The sequence below is a fragment of the Nilaparvata lugens genome, chromosome 10 (assembly GCF_014356525.2).
Source record: "Nilaparvata lugens isolate BPH chromosome 10, ASM1435652v1, whole genome shotgun sequence".
Lineage (NCBI taxonomy): Eukaryota > Metazoa > Arthropoda > Insecta > Hemiptera > Delphacidae > Nilaparvata > Nilaparvata lugens.
In genome coordinates, this window is record NC_052513.1 from 24,304,575 (window position 1) to 24,329,604 (window position 25,030).

Below are 25,030 nucleotides of genomic sequence, written 5' to 3' on the forward strand. Positions count from 1 at the left end.
TCCTTACAATGTTTTGTTCTCATTCACTTTCTTCTTCATTAGAGTTGAAATCTCTTAGAGTAGAATGGCAAAAATAGTAATACAATATTCAAGTCTTGTTTTTATTGGCCATCTTGGTCCATATTAAGAGTTCACAAGAGTACATTAGACGTTGTCACTATGAGAGGATACAAGATGAAGTCTATTTAAATGTCAAGATTCTTCATTTCATAAAATCAATATTACAAAATGCAGTACGGTACTGAGAAAACAAGGAAACAGAATCAATCAAATCAATAGTTTAAATTATAGTGTACTCAATAGCTTGTATTTAATTGAAGGTAAAAAGGTAGACTGATTGTTTTCAATATTGATGTCATCATGCTCAATCTTACTTTTTCCCTCTGATACTTCATTTCTGTGGTACATTATACAGTATATCATAATTCTATAAGTTGGTAGTAGAACTACATTTTATAGTCGAATCTTAGTAATTACCAAGGAACTTGACAGCAGTAAGGTCTAGATGTGTGGATTATAATATTGTCCGGCCACTCATGCATACTGTGAAATTATATGAATCTGACTATAATTACTTTTCAATCTCAAAGTATTCAACATTAGTGAAATACTGCACTAATGTATTGTAATATGAGCTGTTCATTATGAAATAAAAATACGATGTTTTTTTTACTTTTATATTCATAATTTTGTTTCAAACGATGTTTTTTTTACTTTTATATTCATAATTTTGTTTCAAACTATGTTTTTTTTACTTTTATATTCATAATTTTGTTTCAAAACCAGGGTAGCGTCTGTAAATGACTGCAATTTTCCATGCGATTTGTAACATACACTTTCACCACACTAGCTTGCAACTAATTAGTTTTACAAAAACCTAATTTCGAATACTATGACACATTTGAATTTGATTTTTCCTCGTTCCACCTATATTAGCACTTTATCAAGCTAGCTGATAGTATTTCCTGTTCACTGTTCATTGATGTAATTGCATATAGGAGTTTAGCATTTTAACACGTTTTTAATAAGTATTCTGTGCTAGTATGAACAGAAATGTTGTTCATGGAAATTTCAGTGTATATTCTGTACAAAATTATTTGGCCAAAACACATACATTCTGCAGAAATTACAAGGTTCCCAATTTGAATGAATACTTGCATATTTATCTTGTGGAAATTCCAATATGGAAACTATCAAACTAGTACAACAAAAATAGTTTTCTATAATGATTTGAAGGTTCTTTCTTATAAAATTATCCAGGGAAACTATTCTGCGTGCAAAATTTATTTCATTTTACCATCATTGAGGAAAGATTCCAATTCTTATCCAGGGATATTCTACAGTGCGTAGAATACTTATGTCGGTATTGCTAATACTGAGAAAATCTTGAATGAATATGTTGGTCTCAAAGATCTATGATCTATGATAGTGCTGATCAATGATTGAAATTTATCTCGCGTTGTGTAACATAGCATTAAAGTTTTAATTTGTGTGATCAACCACAATCCTATTATTTTCCCAGTGTTCTTCCATTAAATTATGTTGTTTTTTAAATTGTTTCAATCGTTTTAATTGATCTTAAGTTCAAGCTTCTCCTTTTAAGTTTTTTAAGCTTTCCAATTAAGCTAATATCAATCTATTATTTGCAGAAAATGTCGACCTCCGGTGAAGGACTGAATTCTCCCAGCTACTTGTCATGGAGAAAGCTCCAATTGAGTCGTGCCAAGCTCAAAGCTTCTAGTAAGACTTCAGCTTTGTTGTCAGGATTTGCAATGGTGAGTTTCAGAAGTTCTTTTTATCTTTATCTATCTCTGTTATATTTGAATTTGGATATTCTATAATTCATCACACCAACCCTTCCTATCCTAAAACAACAGCAAATTTTTCCTCAAGGGCTGGGCTTTAATAGTTTTGGTGATAATTTCCGTTGCATTTTAAATTGGGAGAGATATTGGTTATTGATTTGAATATCTTTGTTGTTTGGATCCACATTATTTAATGTTTTTTTATATTTTAGTAGTTTGATATCAATAACGATCATCTCTTTTGGGTTTTTTTCGGGATGGATTGCTTTTGTATTTAGAATTTATATGGAGGTTGGTTAATAACTGCATTTTAAAGTTTACTCAGATATTTAAAGGTTGTTTAAAGATAAACTGGATCTATGTAATACTAAAGACGTTTCGAGTTTACACTTGAAACAAAATAATTTTATTTATTTTCTCAAAAAATATTTATATAAATTAGATGATAATTATTCTGGTTTGTCAGAAAATAACATCAACGAAGTATAGTTGTTAGTTGATGGATAGAGTTCGCAATGTTGAGGCATATTTCTGTGTTAATGTTTCTTTATTTTTGTTTTATGTACCGGTAGGCTGTGTTCAATAGTCATCAATTGTCTGAATTCTAATCTCTGTTATCTTAAATAAAGAGACCTGTTGTTCTCTTCTTTGGTTAACATCCGTTGGCAGCAACTCTCCTTGCCTCTCTGTCATCCGCTATCCTGTTGAGCTCTCTTTTGATGTTGGCACACATATTAGATCCTTCTTCAGTAGTTCTATATACTCCAGTCTTGGCTTTCCTTCCCTTGACCTGATGTAACTCAACCATATTCATCAAAACCATCACATAGTTATCGCGGTTATTCCTCAACTACCAATATATTCTATTCAACTATCAACTACAAAGGCATCTGCATGGCAGTAGCGTCATCAGGATTTTGGAATGTATGGGGGGGGGGGGCGTTGTCAATAAATGTTGGGCCCCTTATCTAATTAGTGACATGGCCAACATAAACTTGAAAGGGTGTTAGGGGGGGAGGAGTGTTTGGCGATAGAAAAAGCTTCTCTTTAGCATACCCTTTACCTTCGAAGTTTGAGAAATCGATGTGCGGTTTCGCCATTAATTTTTTTTTAAATTCCGTATCGCATTACCACCTTCCTATTTAAAGAAATGAAGTTACATTCAAATTGGCGGATCCAATATGGCAAACCAGATTTTCAAAGTCATAGTAAAGTAGTATAGTATTTTCAATTTGAGTAGGATCCCGAATCACACCCACCGTCAAATCGCCTTTGCGTATGAGATATTGAGCCGTTCTCGGACATTTCACCCACTCTGTATGTTGATATTGGTGTAGGTTTGAGCAAAAAGGACAATATCCAAGTATCTTGGGACCAAAAAGACAATATCCACTATAGTGGAATATTTTCTACCAAAACGAGCAATCTCCAATATTTCATCCACTAAAAATCTAAAATTCTTCTAATTAATTGAGATATAAATAATAATTATTGATAACATATTACAACATAACAATAGAAAAACTTCTTAAAATATTCTATTACAAATGAGAGAACAGAAAATCTGCTTCCAATGAAAAAATTACTAGCATGGAGATTGCTCTTCTTGGTTCTAGTAACCTCAATTCATGTCTATAAACTATCAAATCTGTTTAAATCATGTTTAAGCCTGGGCTACATTGGTCGAGTAGGAGGGCGATTAGTAAGGCGAGTTAGTCCTCTACCGACAACTTTGCCTGAGTAGACAATTGAACGAGTCGAGTGCCAAACCGAGCTGGCGGGCGCATCGAGTAGTTTCACCCAGCAAACAGCCACTCGACCAGTTTTCATCACTCGCCCTACCCCCACCATGCTCAGTCAGCTGTGTCATATCGCGGCAAGTCGCATTTCAACCTTTTAAAGTGGCATTTCAACCAACAAAAGTTTTGCGATCTGCATAAGCATTTCAACCTAATGCCATTGAAATGCCGAGTCCAATTTTGAAAATATTCAAGATAAAGAATTTTGACTATAGCTAGTCTGTAGAGAAATTTCATCTCTTCAAGCTCCAATAAATTAAACCAAAAATTGACTCACCATCGATAAATTACACGTAATTGATTTCAAATTTATAATAATATTTATTTAATAAATGTTGATATCTAAAAGAAAGATAGAAAGCTTGATATCATGATTCTTTTTAGCCTCAACACAATCATGTTATAATATGATAACAGAAAATATGAGGCTATTTTCAACTCATCTTTCACAAGAAAGCAGTATAACTACCATAATATCAGAGCTGCAACTTTTTTCAAATCAAATCAATGTTTTTGCACTGATGCTTTCGTCTAACTTCCTTCCCTATTTACACAATTTGATGCAAAGTAGTATAGAGATATAACAATAATGTCAGGTTTGCTGCAATGAAGGCATTTGAAATTTCCCGAGTGATAACTCCTGGACTCCCTTTTCTCAAGGGGTAATTCATACCTCCCAAATCAACCCCAACCATAATGAGCCCCCCACCCCAATATTTTATATAAATCGACGCCTATTACACAACGTGTAATCATCAAAACTTATGTAGACAACTCATAGTTAACTTTATCAATGTAACCCACTTTTCTAAAGCATGACAAGTAAGCTGGGCCGAGTTACTGGGCTGAGTCAAATCGGCCGAGCTTACTCGACCAATGTAACCCAGGCTATAGGATTTCACAACGTATGTCTGTGAAAATTGGCTCTTAAATAAAACAAATTGATATCAATAATGAATAATATTGATAGCTGAATATACATTCGCCAGGTGGCAATGGTTGAAGTGCAGCTACAGGAGAAGACAAAAGTGCCGCAGGAGATGCTGATCGCATTCGCCGTCTGCACGACTCTGCTCGTCGCAGTGCACATGTTGGCTCTCATGATCAGCACCTGCATACTTCCCAACATAGACGCCGTCTGCAATCTGCATTCCATCTCGCTTGTGCACGAATCCCCACACGAACGCCTGCACTGGTACATAGAGACCGCCTGGGCGTTCTCCACGCTACTCGGCCTCGTTCTCTTCCTACTAGAGATCGCCATTCTCTGCTGGGTCAAGTTCTACGATTTCTCGCAGTACGCCGCCTGGTCAGCCTGTATACTATTGATACCAGTTCTAGTGATATTTCTGGCGTTCGCTGTACATTTCTATCGGTCGCTGGTCACGCACAAGTATGAGGTAACCGTTTCTGGTATCAGGGAACTGGAACTGTTGAAAGAACAGATAGAGGCCGGTGACATGGAACGGTCCGGCAACGGTATGACCCTACTCAATCAGGGCAACAGCATGCAGATTGTTTGACAATTGTTTGGTTTATATCCGCTGTAAATCCATTGTTTATATCCCTGTAGACTGTCCATTCATTTTTTTCCCAAATATGAATATTTTTAATGAAACGATAGAAACACTGAAGTGTATACTGAGGAAGATATATACTATGGTCCAATTTTACCAAAAACAAAAACTAAGTAGAAGCGGCAGAGTTTTTGTTGGTTTAGAATGAACTGTCGCGCAAACCAAGTTTTTGTTCTGGAGAGATCGGTTTCAAGTCAATTTATTATTTTCCAATATAAATATTAACTGAAATGATACACTGAAGTGGATCTTAAGAAAGATTTACAAAGTTTAGTCCATCTCTATCTGACTCAGGGAGTCGAAATGAAAATTACCCATTTCAGATCAATCTTGTTTATTATTTGTATTTGTAGATGATACGAAATAATTTGTATCTAAATAAGATGAAATATATCATACTTCAAAAGTTTTCCAATTATTTTATCAAGTATTCTTATAAGAATCATTCACGAAATAATATATAGTATATAAATGAGTATCGGAATTGAACTCATTTTTTGTTCAATTAAGTGATGTCTTCGATAAACGGGACAAAAATGTGCCAATTTTTCAACATAATTTGACTGTTTAGTGTATATTTGTTTATATTATGTAACTCTTGAAATGATTTCAAGAATCATCTCTACCTAAACCACTCCTATCTACTTATATAACATGCACTATTTAATCCGATATTTTTGAACCTTTTGAAGCTAGAACTAACTTTTCTGTTCTCTTGAAGTTACTAGAGTGTTACTTATATGCGTTATATCAATTGCTATTTTTGCATGTACTTGTTGTAGATATAATAAATATTGATCATCCTGCAAATGTTTAAATTTTTGTGTTAGTATCATATTCGATTTTCCATTATTATATAAATATATTCTATGATTATGACTTAGAAAGCTTGTAATCTTCTAGATGAATCATAATCGCTGACATTCTAAAATAATTGTAATTCGAATCATAATATTTGATCTGAGTGTTTTTAGATGGGTTTGTTAATGCTTCTTATGTTCTTGTAAAGTAGTTTAGAATATCTATGGTTTATTTAATTATTAGTTGTCAGTAATTGAAAAGAAGAAATTCAAAGAAATAGAATAGATTTTGGACATCAAAATTAATTATATAATTTATGAAATGTTGAAAAATAATTGACAGAAATTCAAATTGATATACACTATAATTAATTATCCAAAAATAATATTTCACTCGATTCCAATTTTTGTATTTTTTCATCTGAGAACTTTAAACTGAGAACCTTTTTAGCTTTACTCTTTTGAGTAGGCAGGATTTAGTGCAGCAGCTAGTATAAATAGAGCTTAATAGGTATCAATTGTGAACTAGAACATTTTTATATTGATAGACGTGATTTGAACTCCTTATAGCTTATTGATCACTTTTTCATGTTTTATGTTTTTCGTGAACATTTTTAATGTTTTGAAGCCTGGGAAATAATTGTCATTTTTGGACTCATATTTTTGTTTTTTGACTTTTGCTAATCATCGACGTCTATTTAATTTTTCATTATTGTTTTATGTACTCTATAGTTATCATTTTTTGCCTAGCTAGAAACTCATATTTAGCATATTTTTGTCCTGAAAATTAGAAAAATATTTCCATTTGAACCTGTCATCCAAATCAGGATAACATTCAATCTTACTGGGCATCTCATTAAGAAGGTTAATCTCATTGAAAACATTTTTATAATCAATTTATGTTTTGTAAATATCCATAGATATCATCCAATAATAATCAATGTATTGTAATTTCCCAACAACCTATAAGGATTTTGTTGGTTTACTTCGACGATGAAAAGAAATGAACAGATCTGTGATATATATGTACATAAAACGCCTTAATCGGCTCTATGTATATTATTTAGGAAAGTCAATGCCTTATATTAATATTTACAATAATGCATTAACTAATAAATATAGTTATAATCTTACTTTACTATGAATAAAATATTTTCATCAGTGAAATTGTAGTGATCTTTTTCCAGTGTGTGTAGTTAAGGCCTGGTTTCCAATGAATTTCTGTTCTATTGAGAAGAAACATAATCCTTGAAAACCCATCACTTCTTATGGAAGTGTTCACTCATTGGCAGTCTAATACTATCCTTCAATGTGTCAACACTTCGAAAAGAAGCAAGGTTTTTTTACAGTTTCTGTTTTTTCTTAGCAAAACGAAAATTCATTGGAAACCAGGAGGTTATTGAATAAAATTGCTTATTTTATTATAGTGTTGGTGGAATTTAATTGTTGAATAAATATGATAAAACTTTAGAAAAATATAAATCTCAGTACCCTTTCAAATCATTTTAAAAACATGTTGTGATAAAATGATCTTAAAGGGTACGAGATTTATATTAGAAGTAGCCCTAAAGAAAAAAGACAACTGTGGAAAAGAATATTTGACCATGAAGCTTATTATATTTTCTAGTAATCATAAGAACAAACACAGGTTTGGTGAAAATTATGGCAACAGCTTTATATTTCTTTTACAAGGATACTTTGATAATAGGTTTCATTGAGGATCCTATTACAATAAAAGAAAACTACTTTTCTGTGGCTTTAAAATGTTGTGACTACAAGAAATTAAAGTTTTCCATTCTAATACGATCCCTGATAGAACCTATCGTCAAATTATCCTCTAAAAAGAAATAAATACGTAGGAAATATCAGAAAAAATACACACTTTTCTATATCCATTTTGCCATAATTAATCTTCTCTTCCAATTACAATACTGTAAATTATAAATTCACAATAATAATTAAAAACAAAGCACTGTACAAAGTCATGAGGGCTTGAAAATGTTGAGAATATTGAAAAAATTGCTAGGGTTGACTCCAGGTGAATTTCCCGATGTGCCATTTGACATCTGCTCTGGGCAATTGTACATTCGCCTGACTTTCTCCAAATCTCCCTCAGTCACTCCGACACGCTGTCCCATTTCAGTGCTGGGATCTTTCTGAAGAATACAATAAAAATACATATTAAAATGAAATATAAAAATCCATTCACATTCATAAAATTTAATATAGACTTGAATCGAAATGAGAATTAAAAAATTATGCATTTGATTCCAAAGCTGAAAGCAATAAAATTTAATCGTTTTTCAAAAAAATAATTTCCATATAGGTAACCCATGACGAGATGGCCCCTGGCTGTCATTTGAAAGAATGAAAATCAGGGACCATCTCCTTGTGCATTACCTATTTATTTGAGTATTACAATTGTGCGATAGTATCCCTCTAGCTGTAAGCTATTTGAGGGATATATAAAAACAATCCTTTACATAAAATGAAAACAATCAATAACAATAGTTATATTTCTCAATAATTACCTGATTATATTTCTTCATTTTCTGTAACTGATTGTTCTGTCTTGTCCATTACACCATAACTCAACTTAACTTAACTTACAAAATAAGACTTAAAGAAAAAGACTTTGCTTGGTAAGCGACAATTAACAAGATAATCACTCTGGGATATTACCTAATGTTATTCACTCTGAAAACAAATATATATTAAATCATAATATATCTTCATTGTAAAATTAAAATTATTTTTAAACTCAAAAAATATAATAAATAGTTAATAAAAAATACATAATAAACTCGAATAAACACAATAAACAAAACACAACTCATTTCCTGAAACTAATCAAAATGATTTATCCTTATGAAGTGCACTTTGAGTTTTGTTTGAATCTCATTTTTACTCTGTAACATTGTCAACTCTAATGGCAATGAATTTAACAGAAATGGTATTCTGAATTCTGGAGCTCTTTTACCATTGGCATTGTTATATCTCTGGGTTCTATAATTTCTATGTCTCAATGTATATTCTATTTCGTTCATTTCTCTATATTCGTTCTTATAGTAGTTTCGTGACAAATCTGTGAACCTGGCAAAAGCTTCCACCGTCATAATGCCGAACAAGTGACGTTCAACACCATTAAAAAGCGTTTTTATTAATTTTTCTACGGCCCTATGCAGTGGCTGTTTTATATATTTGGGTGCTAAATAATGGATGGTGATTCCGTAGAAGAGAGTGCTCTGCACCATTGAGTAGTAGATCATTCTTTTAGTAGTGATTGGAAAGTGATAGCTAATTCTTGAACATTTATAAAGATTTTCCAAAGTGAATTATTATGTGATCTGAATCTCATATCATCATCAAAAATTCTTCCTAAATGTTTTAAGCTGTCACAAAAACCAAGTTTTTGACAATCACATCCGTTCATGTGTGGATTATCTAGACATTCTGCTTTATGACCAATTAACTTAACAAATTCATTCTCATTGACATTAAGTCTCTGATTTCTGAATACTATTAATTGAGTCTTTTGTGAATTTATTTATTTTTTAAACTATTATTAAATAAATATTTAATCGCCAAATCCAGATCGGTCTGCATTAAACCTAACCCTGCTCCTAAATCTTTATGTATTATATATAAAATATTATCATCAGCATATTGCATAACTTTACTTTTAAATTTCAGGCTTGCGAAATCGTTTACATAGATATTGAATAAAATCGGCGATAGTATGCTACCCTGAATCAATCCGCATGATTGTTCATAACTGCTACTAATGTAGGTACCTATTCCAATTTGCAGAGTTCTATCCACGAAATAATTACTGAATAACCTTAGAAGTCTGCCTCCAACATCTATTCTTATTAATTTCTGAATCATGCTTTCATCATTTACAAGGTCGAAAGCTCTTGTCAGGTCGGTTGTTACAGCTATAACAAATTTATTTTCATTTAAAGATCTATTGATGTCACCTGTCATGTTCTCTAATAAAATCAATTGTCGGTTTTCCGAGGACAAAACCATATCGACTCTCATTTATTATTCTATGTATGTTTAGATGTTGTTGCGATTGTGCACCTATGAAATGCTCAAGAATCTTCATGAAAACTGAAACCGAACCCACTGGCCTGTAACATCCCATATCTTTTTTTGAACCTTTCTTGAAGATTGGTCTAAGATGCGTTACCTTCATAAGTGGTGGTATAACTCCAGTCTCACAATTCTGTTGACTAAGTGTATCAATATCAATCTCAAGTAAAATACATTATTGATTAAATCTTGTGGTTTGATCTTGTCTGGACCTGGTCCTGATTTTCTGTTTAGTTTATTAATGACCCAATAGAGTGATTCTAAGTTCATCTTTTTGAAATTCATACTTAATCTTTCTCCTACTGTATAATTTCCATAATTAAAACTGTGTTAAATCAAATATTTGCCCTTTCATCCCATCATTGATGTCCTCAATTGCTGATTTGAAATTATTTTTCAATTTTTCTGTCAAGCATTGTATGCTTTTATCATCTATCACTTTAAAATTACCCTTTATTGAATCTATTATTGATGGTTTTCGTTTTTTATTGAAACTATACTTTTATTTTAATCTATATCAATAGTTTCAGTTTCAATCTTCAAAGTACATTCCACATTAGCTCTCAACTTATATTTTCTATCTCAATTTGTTATGTTATTTAAATGAATACAACTATGTTATTTAATTAAAATTCGAAAGTCTAGGGTTATCCTGTTTTTCTCTCTCAATAATTTCAATACCGGGTAATAATTGTTTGTACAAATTGGTAATAAATATTGAAATTATTCTTTAAAAATATTTACTCTCTAATCTTGTACACTATTTCAACAAACACTGTTACAGGCATCGGATAATAAAACTTAGTAGATTGGAATTTAACGGTTCATCAGGAAAAATGCTTCTTTGTAGCTCCGGTTACGAACTTGCTATGACTATCACTATTACTTACAGAATAATTACTGGGAAAATGTCTGATTGAATGGATTCTCTTGAGGTAAGTGATCCATCAATACAATGATACAAAAATAGATCATATTGATGATATTCATGGTATATAGCTTATTAACAGGGTGAGATTTTAATCCTGTTACTCAGTCGTGAAATGTGTAGAAAAAATATAATATTCTGTTACTGATTTCTTAGTTTCTAAAGATTATTGAAGAATATGCTCAAATTTTCCACTCATTAAGGTTATACACGCTCTGATTCACTTCACCATAATATTATTGTTCTATGTTAAAATATATTCGTTCCATAAGACGACCGGAATCCACACACAATGTTATACAGCTTGAGGAGAATCAACTCGCACTGCCGTGTGTATATACCGACTGAGTAGGGCTATGAACTTCGTGCATGACGTACAACAAAACAACATTTTCCTTCTTTAGAAATAAATTACCACCCACTCACTTTAAAAAGGGTGGCAGGACTAAAAATCACTTTGTAATAGTTATCATGTTTATAACAATTCACAATATTATTACATAAATGATATATTATACTCGTACCGTACAGTGCAATATTATTGTAGCTGCCTCTTATCAAAATTTGATCTAAGAAAGTTTAACTTTCAAGAGAAAAAACAAATTTATTTCTGGGTCAAAAAAATAGTAGACTCCACTTGAAAGAAATTTCCACTCAAATCAACTTTGACCAATTAGTGAGAAGGATAGACTAAAAATTAACACATTTTTCAACAGAAACTAGTTTCCTTATAATTTTATAGAATTATTCTGAATTCGCTTGTGTGTGTGTTTTTTAAAAAGATTCTTACCTTGTACAGTATAGTTGGTTTCCCATTTTTCGAAAATGCAATGTTCGGATAATGCATAACACTCATGATGTTGTAAGGAAGTCCAAAAGCTGTGGCTGAGCCAGGATACGCCCGCGAAAAGTCGTTATAGTGGGCTGAAATTTTTTATAATATGTATATTCTCAACGATATGAAATATATTGAGTACTTTCCTGTTAAGGGCAAATTTAAGTGATGATAAATATATTGATTATGTTCTAAAAGTGTATTTCTTCAGGGCTACTTAATTTGTTAATTGAAAAATAATACCGTAGTACTCTTTTTTAAAAACTTTTTAGTATACAATCAAAGAAAACTACCAGGTTGGTTTTGAAATGTATTTTATTTTGTTATTCTAAATTAAAACGTTCTTAAAAAGTACTACCGTATGGTATTATTTTTAAATAGTCTAATATTGATTATGATATTTTTCTTCTGTTCTTACTTCCGTAGCTTTTGTTATATTTCAAGTTTTTTTTACATATTATTGATAAAATTGTGTCAGTAAGGCCCTTCATGGAGCTATCTGAGAGCCTTCAAATGTATCCCAAATGAAAAAATGCATTTACATATTTCTTGCATTAAAGAATTATTAAGAGCATCAACCTTGACAGATATACATATAAATTGAAATTTATTGAATTATACATTGCATGCAATGCTATCAAGCCAGCTGTCAGCTGAACCGTGGTATACCACTATCTCAGGTTTACGGAGGTAGTGGGTATACACGGTTAGTTTCGCCAGCTCGTTGAGTAGGGCATCGAACTTTAAAGGCTGTGGTAGTAGGTACAGTACTATCTTCAGACTTATTTTTACAAGATTTCTCAATCTCTATGAAACAGGCATGTAATGAGAGACAATTTCCAAACCCTTTTACCTTCCTCGATGTTATCCCACAGCACATCGACATAAGCATCGCGGTCGGTCCTCGCCTGTTCGTGCATGAGTCCCAACACATGCAGCAGCTCATGTTGAATGGTGCCAGCATAGCTGAGACATTGAGGCGACATGTAGTTGACGGGGATCGGGCCAATCTCAGTGCGATAACCGAGAATGGCGTAGCATCCGACGTAGGGCCGTTTGTTGATTAGAATGTAGACCTCTTCGTTTTTGTGCTGCACAAACTTCACGCAAGTTTTCGACTCTAGTAGATCCATGTTTTTGCGCACTTTGGTTCGCTCTTCCTCGGCTGCAAAAGTTGGCTATCAAGATTGATATTGAGAACAACCTCATTTACTAGTCTTATCATTTTTATTAAACGCTATCTTTATTCACTCATTAATTTTTCTATTCAAATTTGACACTAAATTAATCTGATGCTATGATTATTATATCTGTATTATTTTAATACAGACAAATATAGTTTGTCTGTACTATACTTATTTCAGACAATTACAGTTCAAATTTGACACCAAATTAATATGATGCTATGCTTATCTGTTCTGTATTAATACAGATATGATAAGCTGTTGAAAAGTGGATTGCACGTGTTCGTGGCGCTCAAGTCTGTGAGCAGCTTAACGTGCTAAAGCATTGTAGGCTACTCAGCTCTTCATCGTTTTCTTTATGCATAGAGTTGCTGTAAATTTACGTGTACAGATAGAATACAGCATGAATATGGGAAGGCTCATAATATAATATTATAAACTTCACAGGTTATGATAGTTTAAAATTGCAAGGTAAAAATCACGGGAGAAATTGTTGAACCATTAAAGATAAGACTGACCCTAGACAAGGTGATGGATTGACTCCGTTGCTATCAACAGAGTTCTGAATTGAGGAGTAGGTGAAGAATCTCAAAGAATGAATGAAAACCCATCTTACTTGGAACTCAGAAAAATATTTCACTACTTATTTTAGACTCTACACACTTGGCTTTCCAGATATATTATCTAGGTTTCAGGGTGAATGGAAAATTCGGGGAAGTGAATAAAACAGATAAAATAATGTACAGAAGATGATCTACAAAAATATGTTTAGCAGTTATCCATAAGCTTAGAAGGTACCAGATTACAAACAGAATATGCACTAATTTTTCTTTAAATGGTGATGTTTTATAAATATCTATGAGAAGTTATTTCAAGAATACTTTCACCGAAAGATATACTAAAACAGTAAATGTTTTCATGTTTCTTTAAATCAGTTACTGAAACCGCAAGTATAATGCGATTATTTATAATAAATTCCTGTCTCTCCACAAGAAAATGAAACATCATAATAGAAAACTCAAACCGTGAATTGGAAGTGAGATCAATGAAGTGACACAATGCAAGTGAGATCTTAATCCCAATAGGAAACTTTATATTGAAAATTTTAAGAAGGAAGAAAAAAAAAATTGGGATGTACAGGTAGGCTATGTAATATTTTACCACAGATGCATGTTCATATTGCAATAACTTACTTGTCCTAGAAATCTGACCTCAATAACGGATTTCTATAACTAGACTATATGAACATCACATTTGCTATGGAGGTAACAAAATATTCATGAATTGTCAATGAGATGAGTTATAAGAAAAACTCACTGTAGTTTGAAGTGAATTCATAGTGCACTATTCCGTTGGGCCATTTGAGTTTAGGGGAGACCACTGCGTTCTTTGCATCATCTCTGGAGTCCAGAAGAATATCTCCTTGAAACAGTCGTGAAGAAAGTTCTGGATACCTTTCATCTCCTGCAAATTGAAAATATTGAATTTTAAGTTTCCACCATAAGTATTAAAAAATATTGCATGTTAATGATAAATTCACAATAAGTTATTTATTTGTCTAAATAGTTTTCTCAAATCGATTTCTTACGTGAAATTAATCACGGATAGTTCTCATTCATCATTAGGCTATTACTTATACATAATATACCATTCCATTTTATTTGGAGAATTCCTTTGCAATACGGTATGAATTTTTAAATGAATAGAATAGCCTAATTTTGACGAAATTGAGATTCTTTCAACAATGCCTTAATATTGAATGATGTTTTGTAGAAGAAAGTAAAATGATTACCAATAAAATTGACAAGTCCACAATCGATCTTGACTTGTAAGAAATGAATATAATTCCGAGAATCATTCAATGTATCCTGTAGAACTGACATGATAATAATAAATTGGAAAGGAGGCAGCTAGAAAATAGCTATGCAAGTAAAAGGCTTGCTAGATAGGAGTTTTAATCTATTTATAGAAATTAGAACCCTGTGGCTGATGGCTATGTTTTATTCACAATTATGTAAATTGTACAGGAAATGTCAATTGATAATGTTGGAGAGTATGTGTCTTGTGTGCTGATGGATTAGAAGTGCTGCATGTAGCCTAATAAGTATCAATGCGGTACTTGGCATGAAACATTCATGTTTTAATGTATATATAATCTTCGATTTCGAACTTTCTTAGTTGGAAAATCTGGGTGGGGAAGGTACTTCCAATGTGTCCCCATCTGCAACAAAAATCTGAATATAATTACGTACAAGTACATTGATGAATTTAATTATTTAAAGCTGCGTTCACACCAACGTTATTAACAAAATGTTGATAAGATAATCCTTATAGATTCTATTAGATTGAACATAACTTATCATACAAATGATGAACGTTTGTGTTTGTCAAGTTCCGTTCAAACTGACATAGAATCTATAAGGATTAAGCTATTAAAATTTTGTTAATAACTTTGGTGTAAACGCAGCTTTAATCTGTATGTTACTGTAAAAGTATCTTGGGTATATCAAAATTTGTCAAATTGTAGAAAAGTTCTTTTAAGATATGGTTTATTATCAATATTTACTTGCATTACCAAGTAGGTGTTTTGACTTTGAATTAGCCAATCGGTAAAACCATTATTCAATTGGCAGTGTAGAATATATTCTCATTCATTTTTTATTCAAGTTTAATTCCATATCATATTCATGACAAAAATGTTTAGTAAACGCTCAAATGGACTTTCTCTCCTTCAACAAAGACCATTTTATTATAGTACGGTACATATTGAATAATTTTTCACATATTAAATTATATACAAACTAAATGATCTTTTCTTTCAAGCATCTGAATTATCGCCCTTAAAGTTTCTTTATTAAATTTTTTAATTATATTTTTCTCACTCATTCAGCCTAATTGTATTAGCCTTCGATAAATGATTCCATATTTCGATCACATTTAGTTGTGTGGTCAGCATTATTATAATACTGTTTGTTTCTATTCAATTCTACGAATTAGATGGAAATTAATGTTTCAGTAGATTCAGCTATATGCAATGATCAGAGGAAATAATAATAGTAAATGTAGAATCATAAATTTGTTTAAGTAAATAATTTTGTCACTTCTAATTTTAGCAATTATTCCATAAAATCACAATTTTTCTCCAACTTGCACAAGATTGCTCTCTACCCAAGCTTATCAAAATTTGATGCAGCTAAGAGGTAGAATCGATTGAACATGGGGCTTTTCACTATTGAACAAGTGTATTAACAAATTGATACTATCTATCTATTCAGAAATTGCATCAATTCATGCTAATAACATGCATTCAAAAATAATTTTTAGACGTGCTATCGATTGCATTGAATACATTGATACTATTGAACAATGTACTCCACTATCAAGCAACTATGTTACTGTCACTGAATGCTTGTTTCTTATTTGACGTATAGCATGCCTTAGGAAAATTGACTCTATCACTAAACATTTTAAACTGGAAACATTCCATAAATATGATAAGCAACACCTCGGAATTTATTAAATGCTTTGTTACCACACTTAATTAACTATTTTGTCTCTTATAGTTGGTGGTCTGGAAACTTTTAATTTAAAAGAATGGATTTAAAGAAGTTTGAAATTATTATAATTTGTCAGAAAAGTTTATTTTTATGAATAATTAGACTTTTATCTCAACAATTATACATTCTTCTGATTTTTTCTAAATCACCATCTGTAGCACCATCCCGTTGCCCAAATACTTTTGTTGGCTCTTTCTGAAACATTAATTAATTTTTTTAATTAGTATGTGGTTCAAAATTATTATTATAACTTTAATTAGTTGAGAACTCCATGAAGTTTTATTTTTCAATAGTATTCTCATATTAATAGCTCTCTAAAATACATGCAATACTCTTATCCGTAGCATTTATTATGATCAGGTTATTAGCCTAATGTAAGAACATCACATTAAATATTGGATAGAACTAAACTATAGATGGCCTACTATTTTTATAGCCTTGTCGATTCTTAGAGAATTTCATGCTCTTAGCCTCTTAGTGACTATTTTATCAAGCAAAAACGTATCAACAGTATTGGATAGATCATTAAAAATAAAAAATATTCATGATCAACTTTCTGAGTTGATAATATGAATATTATTTCTACAGCTCAACAATAAACATAATGCAAATGATGAAACTTAATTGAAATAAGACTGCAAAATTATTTGAAAGTCAAACTGTAACTATCCAATAAACAATACTTACTAGTAGTAAAATTCATTCATGAAACTATTCTTGTAGATTTTTTCCTTAGACTCCCAGTTCAGTATAATAACTGTATTTCATGCTTGGAATTCAATATTATATTCTTATTATAATTAAAAAACTGTGTTGTTGTATATGATGATAAATAATAACTTTCAGCTCATATTAATCCACACCCATTAGAAATGAATCGCAATAATCCTAATAGAATAAAATCATCTATGAGCCAGTTCTCACTCACCCTGGAAATCAAAGTAGGTTTTCCATTTTTTGAGAATGCCATGTTTGGATAGTGCATAACACTGAACATATCGTAAGGTACATCGTAGGTTGTCACCATACTGGGAGGTGCTTTTCCAAAATCGCTTTTGTGCTCTGCAACGTTTGATTTGTTTATTATTTTTATTCTTCAATTTTGTAACTTTGGACGTTTCATGAAATTCAGGAGAAATAATTCAGAATAAATTAAATATATTTATTTATACTTTCATTCTTTCTCATTCATTTGAAGTCTTCAATTAACACAAAGATACATAGGTACATCCTTTGTTGATTCTCAGGCATAATCTCCCCCAATAATCGAGGTATATCTCGACCTCAAACTTGCAACTGTGTAAAAACATGAAAAAATTCCTACGCTTGTAATACTTGAATTTAAATTCTGTGTTTGTCATGAAGAATTCCACCCTTCAAATTCAATATTCATCTATTAAATATTTTTTTCAAAATGTCCTGTCTATAACATTCATTCATTTTCCACTCAATTATTTACCTCTCACCTCAGGGTTCTGATACCTTATATTTCAGCTGTTAATGAGCCTCGCGATTTTCATATATTCTAGCCAGGACCGACAGTTTAACATACCCTTCCAAAAACAAAGGAGTGCCCACCTAAAAACGTTTTGTATGATCTCACATGAACTTTGTATGGCTAGCCTTATTCTCTTGTAGCCTGGTAGTTGATAAATGAGTCATATAATGCAAAGTGGATTTCATTTAGAAATGTAAATATAAATTTATTATAGGAAAAGTAATAAACAATAGGAAAGAAGATACAAAACGAAGAAATTTTATATCATATTCCATAATCACTCCCTCAAATCAATCAAAATTCAATCAAATCAGGTGATTTTCTAATTGAATTTGATGGATACGATGATACAAAGTGGATTGCATTTATTATATTATTCCTTACACACTCTTAAACTCTTTCAATCCAATCTTATTCCTCACTCTTCAACTCTTTCAATCAAATCATATTTACCGGTATCATATTTCATGGTTTTTGAACAGACTTCAATAAATGAGGTGATGCAAGTAGGCCTACTCACTATCGTCGATGTTCTGCCAGAGCACCTTGACATGTTGGTCCCTGTCTGGCCTTGCCTGTTCATGCAACAGTCCCAACACATGCAGCAACTCATGCTGAATGGTTCCGGCGTGCTTGAAGCAGTCGGGAGGCATGAAGTTGACAGGCATTGGACGAATCTCAGGCCGGTAGCCTGCCAGCGCGAAACACCCCCGGTTCGATATCTTGTTTATCAGAATGTAGTCCTTGTCAATATCGGCTTTTGGTGTGAACTTCACACAGGTTTTGGTCTCTATCTCTTTCATACTGCTCTCCACTTTCTCTCTTTCTTCTTCAGCTGGAGAAAAAAAGTAGGGTTATTTTTATAAATTTCAAGAGAATAATTATTATTGGTAGCTTCTTAGACCTCCAATCCTTGGGCGTAAGAAGATAGAGAAATCAAGCACAGGACAAAGATAAATGGAAAAGGCTTTTGGAGGAGGCCAAGGCTCTTCAAGGGCCGTAGTAATAGTAGTAATAGTAATAGTAGTAATAGTAATAGTAGTAATAAATGAGTAGGAATAGTTGTAATTATTATTATTATTATTATCAGTGAGTCTTTTTTGGCAAAAAGATGTCTGACAATGTCTTTTTGGATGTTCTGCCGTGCCGTAATGTCCAATGTCACTTCCTTTAGGATATGGTCAAGATTATGGAAGCATATTATATACTCTCTCTAATAGGTATTTTGAATTTTCCAATATAATTTTTTGTGTTATTAATACAGTCAATATGAATTGTCTGTTCATGTTTATAATATCTCTATCCATTCCAATTCTATCTTTTCAAATCTGATATTCAATTCAAATTTCTACTACACTAGCCTATTACTCACTGACTATACATGCTTCGGAATGGCTAAAGATCTATTTATTCAACATTATAACTTATTGATCAAGAAGTGCCAATATATTTCATATTTTTCACAATAAATAAAAATGTCTGCAAGTGTTTATTGATAATTCCAAGTTGAATCTCACAGTCAGTACCCAGTATATGAATGGGCTCAGTTTGCGATCACCTAGGGCGCAAAATCTTGTTGAAATATCTATTTACCAAGCTTTCAAGTTGACAAAATATCAGATTAAATACGGTACTATGAAATATTTTTACAAAAAACAACTGTTTATCAGGCCTGAACTATCGATTTAAATAAAAATGAAAAGACATAAAGAAAATTGGCGGAAAATGTTCTAGGTTGCCTAAGGCGCAAGTTACAGCAGACCGGGTTCTAATAACATTGAGTTTTGTTATAAAATAGTACTTAAATGTGATCATTTTGAGATAATGTCCAAATTGGATTTGGAACAGTTTTGGGCATGAGCCTGTTATTGTGCCTTTCCTCAAGTTGTAATAAAATGTATTATTTGTACACAATATTTAGATGAATATATAAATAATAAATATATAGATGTATTACTCACTATAATTGGATGTGAACTGGTATGGAACTGTTGCATTGGGCCATTTGTATTTGGTAGATATAACAGCATTCCGCCCATCCTGAGTGACCACCAGATCGGGTGTGGCCAAGATATCACCCTGATAGAGATCACGAGATGGAGATGCTAGCTCTGGGTAGTAGCTTCTTAGAGCTGAAAAGTTACCAACGATACTTTTATTATTTACTAGCAGGTAACCCATGCTCTACAAGGGTCTAACTGAATACTTGACGAATTATCTTGAAGATTAAAAATCTTGAAGAATTAAAAAATAGGCCTTTAACCATCATCGGTAAATCAAGAATCTATATGCAAAATTTCAAGTTAATCAGTTAAGTAGTTCAGACGTGATCATTCATAATAATTCATTCGTGAATTTCCTATCCCTTGCATGTACCGTATAAGCCGATTCTTTCCTTGATTATATTAAAGATTATATGAAAACCATACATGTTTGTGAATAATTGTTTGCTAAATTCATCTGATTCACTTAAAATTAATCGAGATTTTTGTTCCAAAATAAATACAGAAATCGAAATTAGATCCAATAATATTATATATGTATGTAACCTCCTACAGAAAGAGTTAATTTGCCTACTTGATAGCTCCCTAATTAACCATATTCCAGTCTTGGAATCCCAATTAACCATTTTCCAGTCTTGGAATGAATTTAAATTGTATATTCTACTACAAACTGTAGACTCCATAATATCATATCAAATAAGAATTTCACAATGTTATAAAAAATAAGATTTATACATAAGTTATCGCACGCATGTTAGTAATATTTTATGAACAGGAACTCATTATTATAAAATACCTATCAAGTAGAATGAAGTAGTTGGTAAATTGGTAGAATATATTAGAATGTTTCTAAATAATTAGCTATGCTAACCTGTTTATTCAAGCACATTGACTTCATCAGCAAAATTACAGTATATGAGATTTATCATCCAGGCAGAACTAAAATAGACTACATAATCAAGATAAATTTGATTTATTGCTAGTAAAATGAATCTTACCTGTCTTTGCAACAAACGATGAGTCAGTGAACAAATCAGAGATGCTGAAACAATTTCTTCCAGTAGTAAAAAAAACAACGCTATTAAAAAATAGCTTAAAATCTTCATTTTGTAGGAAACACAACCTTGGGGATGTTGTCCAATGAAACTATGATATTAGCCCCTTCAATAAAAAATCACCTTAGTTATTGCAATAATCAATAATTCCGTGACTGCAACGATGTGCTAAAAAATTGTACTGTCTCAATAGTAAGTATGTACTTTACGATGACCCCATTTAATAATGTTTATCCCTCTAGTTTGAATGAGCTGATAATATGTTTGACCACATTCAAATTGAGTCCTTTAACATGCAAATTCAAATGGTAGACTTATTCAAATTGAGTCGCAGCTCTCATTTTGAAGATTCTTCATTTTTTCAATTTCTTGATGTTAATGCCTGTGAAATTTATGGATCACAATACGTATTAATAAGGAGAATCAATTACATTTTTCAGGTTTTATTGCGTTGATTCACATCCTAGTTTTTATCTAATTTTAAACATATATATTATTATGGTATTCAAATAATAGTAAAGAAGTTTCAATGATATATTGTCTATTAAGAAAAATCTGACACAAAGCATTTGTGAAAATTATATCGTTCAAGCGTTTCATTGTAAGAGATCAAAAAAGTTTTTCATCAGTGTATCAAAATTAATTTATTTTCCATTAAACATGAAAACATAAACGCAGAGAAATCAAAACGATTACATTATAAAAATATTATGTAGACTGTACTGTAGAGTTTTTTCAAACAGGATCTAATTCTCATGTAAAAATAATTATTGTTCCCATGACTTACTAAGAACACATGGAAACATTATCAAAAACATTATGCAGGATAATATTAATATGCAGAATGTACCGTGTAGTTTTTATCAAAATTTTTCTCTTGTATACAATACAAAATGACAATCTATGCTAATTATTTGTATTTCGATGTCTTCTATCAATGCACTATCAACCTGACAAAGTAGGCTTTAATCAACAAACAATATTTGTTGAAAATGTACTTGTATTCTGTCTAGAATGCTAGATCATAGTAGGCATTAAAAATTCCACATTCAGTTCCATATTTTTATTGTAGCACAATGTAAGAAATAATTTTTAAATCCTTCAAGAGCCAAAAGGATCTGGTTCAAATCAATTCCTTGCACCCCTTTACTTCAGGCGGCATATATATACTCTTGTTTTTGTAAATATTCGAAGTAAAAAAACCCTAGGTTGAATTTTATTTGAGATCCGATTGAAACGTTATGAGTGGAATTGGATGAACGTAACTATTGAACACAAATGTAATTGATGTAAGTACATTGGAAATTTACCATAATTCAATATATAATTGATATATAATCCATTCAAGTCAATTAGGTGACATAACGTATAGTAATGAACGTATTAAATGAGTATAATACAACATTTAAAAAAATTGCATTCAATTTCGTTTTTCTTATTGAATTCCACAGTCATATTATATGATTTTCATGAATGATCTGAGACTACAAATTTACATGCTAAAATTTATTTGATTTCAAATTCCACACTGAGTTCAATCAAATCAATTGCAAAAGAAGTTTCCCACGGTAGAAGTTCTTTATGGAACGAAGGCAAAACTTCAGAACTCCCTACCAAATTATAAATTTCAAGCTTTCATCAATACAATACTGGTGAACATATATCTATTGTTTCTCAATAATTCCAGTTATTCAATTTCCTGTCAATATCCATGTAGATTTTCCAATCGCCATATATTTTTCAAGTAATGTATCATTCAATATGAATGATAATCCATTCCAAGTCTGAGGGTCATACAGTCGACTTCATCGATTTTCAGTGAATTTGTTTTCAAATTGATGTCTTCTTCCAGCTTCACCTGTGTGCTCAGCAAGTAACGCAGAGATGCTTGAGACTGAAATTGAAAAAAAAATGTTTACGTTGATTGATGATCACTGAATCAATTTATTCCTTGAATTGGAAATAAAAAATTAAATTTCATATAAAAGTAGTGTGAATTGAAAATAACCTTTTCCTCCACCTACTGTCAAAAGTACTTACTTTACTCCCTGAAACATGATACTAAAGTGTCACTTTTTCGCTCTCGGTACTAAAAAACAGAAAAACTCCCTAGGGAGTAAAAGTGACTCCATTTAAATAACATGGGAAGCATCTCTATTTTAAAAACGTACATTTGGAATAGGTCAGAAGGTCTAAGCTCAGATGAGGAAGCATATAGAGTAGTCATTAAACCAACTAAATTCAATACCTCAACCAGACATTTGATCGATATATAAAATTTATGTTTGTATGCTGAAATTATTATTACAAACTTCATATCACTATACTAGAAAAAATTTATATTTTTTTCTTTTAATCCATGTTATTCAAAATACCAGCCAACAAATATTACTTATTAACTAATCTTATTAACTAAATGGGTAAATTACAAGCTCAAACTATCAATATCCCTGATAATACTGGTGATCGATTTCCTGAAATACAGATCGATAACACGTTTTTTATGAGACCAACGTGCCCAGTTGAGGTTGAGGCAACTATTAAAAATCTAAAGAACAACTGCAGTCCTGGTATTGATAGTCTAGGTAATATTACGCTGAAGAAAATAGCCAATTTTATATCTCAACCTCTCTCTTTCATTTTTAATAGATGCTTTGAGGAGGGATATTTTCCTGAGCACCTCAAGTCAGCCAAAATAAAACCTCTATTCAAACAAGGTGACCCGACTAATCCCTGTAATTATAGACCGATTAGTCTTATCAGCAACCTTGCTAAAATAATGGAGAAACTAATAAAGTCAAGAGTTGTTTCTTTCTTGAATCTTAACAGAATAATCAACAAGAACCAATTCGGTTTCCAAAATGGTAAAAGTACATCTGACGCTCTAATAAAATTCGTCAATACTTTATCTGATAAAATAAACTCCAATAAGAAAACTATTGCAGTCTTCCTGGATATACGCAAAGCTTTTGATACAATACCTCATAATACTTTGTTCAATAAACTGGAGTCCTATGGTTTCAGAGGAGTCTCGCTTAAATTGTTCAAAAGCTATATGAGTAATAGAACCCAGTCCCTAACCATAAATGATCAATCTAGTGTAACTAACTTAACTTCTTATGGTCTTCCTCAAGGTACTGTACTTTCTCCCATCCTTTTCATACTCTATGTAAATGACTTTTTAAATTTAAGACTTATAAACTCAACTGTGTTATCCTTTGCAGATGATACTGCAGCTATTTTTCACGGTAATTCATGGAATGAAGTTCATACCATAGCTGAAAATAATATGCTTTTAATCAAGAAGTGGTTAGATAAGAATACCTTGAGTTTAAATATTGAAAAAACGAATTACATAACTTTCTCTGCAAATAGAGTAGGACAGCCCAACGAGAATAAAGATTTGAGACTCCATTCTCAGTGCAATTTAAACTTGGGTAATTGTGATTGTCCCACCATTAAAAAAGTCAATAATACTAAGTACTTGGGAATCATAATTGATGAAAACCTTAAATGGGATGTTCATATTAAATACATATGTAGAAAAATTAGATATTTATCTTTTAAATTTTACCAAGTTAACAGAATTCTTAATAAGAACCACCTGAAAATGATATATCATGCTCTAGTCAAGTCAATTCTGCAGTATGGCATAGTTGTTTGGGGAGGCTGTTTCAACTGTCATATTGCTGAATTATTTGTAGCACAAAAACTGATAATTAAAACTATATTAAGCAAACCCAGGCTCTATCCAACGGATATGGTTTTTAGTGATTTTGAGGTCATGACTATACGTCAATTATACATAAAAACCGTAATTGAGTACTTAATAAAATATAGATCCGATTTTCCTCTCACAATAAACTCTACACTCAATTATTATAATCTAAG

At 31.6% G+C, this 25,030-nt stretch overlaps 3 protein-coding genes across 5 annotated transcripts in view; 1 reads left to right on the forward strand and 2 right to left on the reverse strand.

Annotated features, from left to right (window-relative positions):
• LOC111062307 (calcium release-activated calcium channel protein 1) overlaps positions 1-7,148 on the forward strand; it is a 38,868-nt gene extending 31,720 nt beyond the window's left edge. For all 3 annotated transcript variants that reach the window (XM_022350011.2, XM_022350003.2, XM_022350018.2), the window contains 2 exons: positions 1,650-1,775; positions 4,594-7,148. In XM_022350011.2, the coding sequence (XP_022205703.1) occupies positions 1,650-1,775; positions 4,594-5,127 (660 nt within the window). In that variant the 3' untranslated portion in view covers positions 5,128-7,148. The remainder of the gene's footprint in view (positions 1-1,649; positions 1,776-4,593) is intronic.
• A 715-nt stretch (positions 7,149-7,863) lies between these two features.
• LOC111062453 (astacin-like metalloendopeptidase) lies at positions 7,864-22,301 on the reverse strand. The gene is made up of 9 exons (XM_039436664.1): positions 22,290-22,301; positions 21,083-21,230; positions 20,043-20,213; positions 18,602-18,916; positions 17,512-17,645; positions 14,344-14,500; positions 12,696-13,007; positions 11,798-11,931; positions 7,864-8,137 (listed from the first exon to the last, which is right to left on the reverse strand). Exons 1-9 carry the CDS (start codon positions 22,299-22,301, stop codon positions 7,964-7,966), a joined length of 1,557 nt encoding a protein of 518 aa, XP_039292598.1. The 3' UTR covers positions 7,864-7,963.
• Positions 22,188-25,030, reverse strand: part of LOC111062464 (tektin-1) — a 37,635-nt gene continuing 34,792 nt past the window's right edge. Inside the window, exon 7 of the mRNA XM_022350158.2 lies at positions 22,188-23,033. Coding sequence (XP_022205850.2) covers positions 22,896-23,033 — 138 coding nt within the window. The 3' untranslated portion in view covers positions 22,188-22,895. The remainder of the gene's footprint in view (positions 23,034-25,030) is intronic.

Coding starts and splice junctions, on each gene's coding strand:
- LOC111062453 (XM_039436664.1), bottom strand. Junction 20,214..21,082: donor ATCGTTTGTTGCAAAGACAG/GTAAGATTCATT, acceptor GTAACTTTTCAG/CTCTAAGAAGCTACTACCCA. Junction 13,008..14,343: donor TGAATTCACTTCAAACTACA/GTGAGTTTTTCT, acceptor CAACTTTTGCAG/CCGAGGAAGAGCGAACCAAA.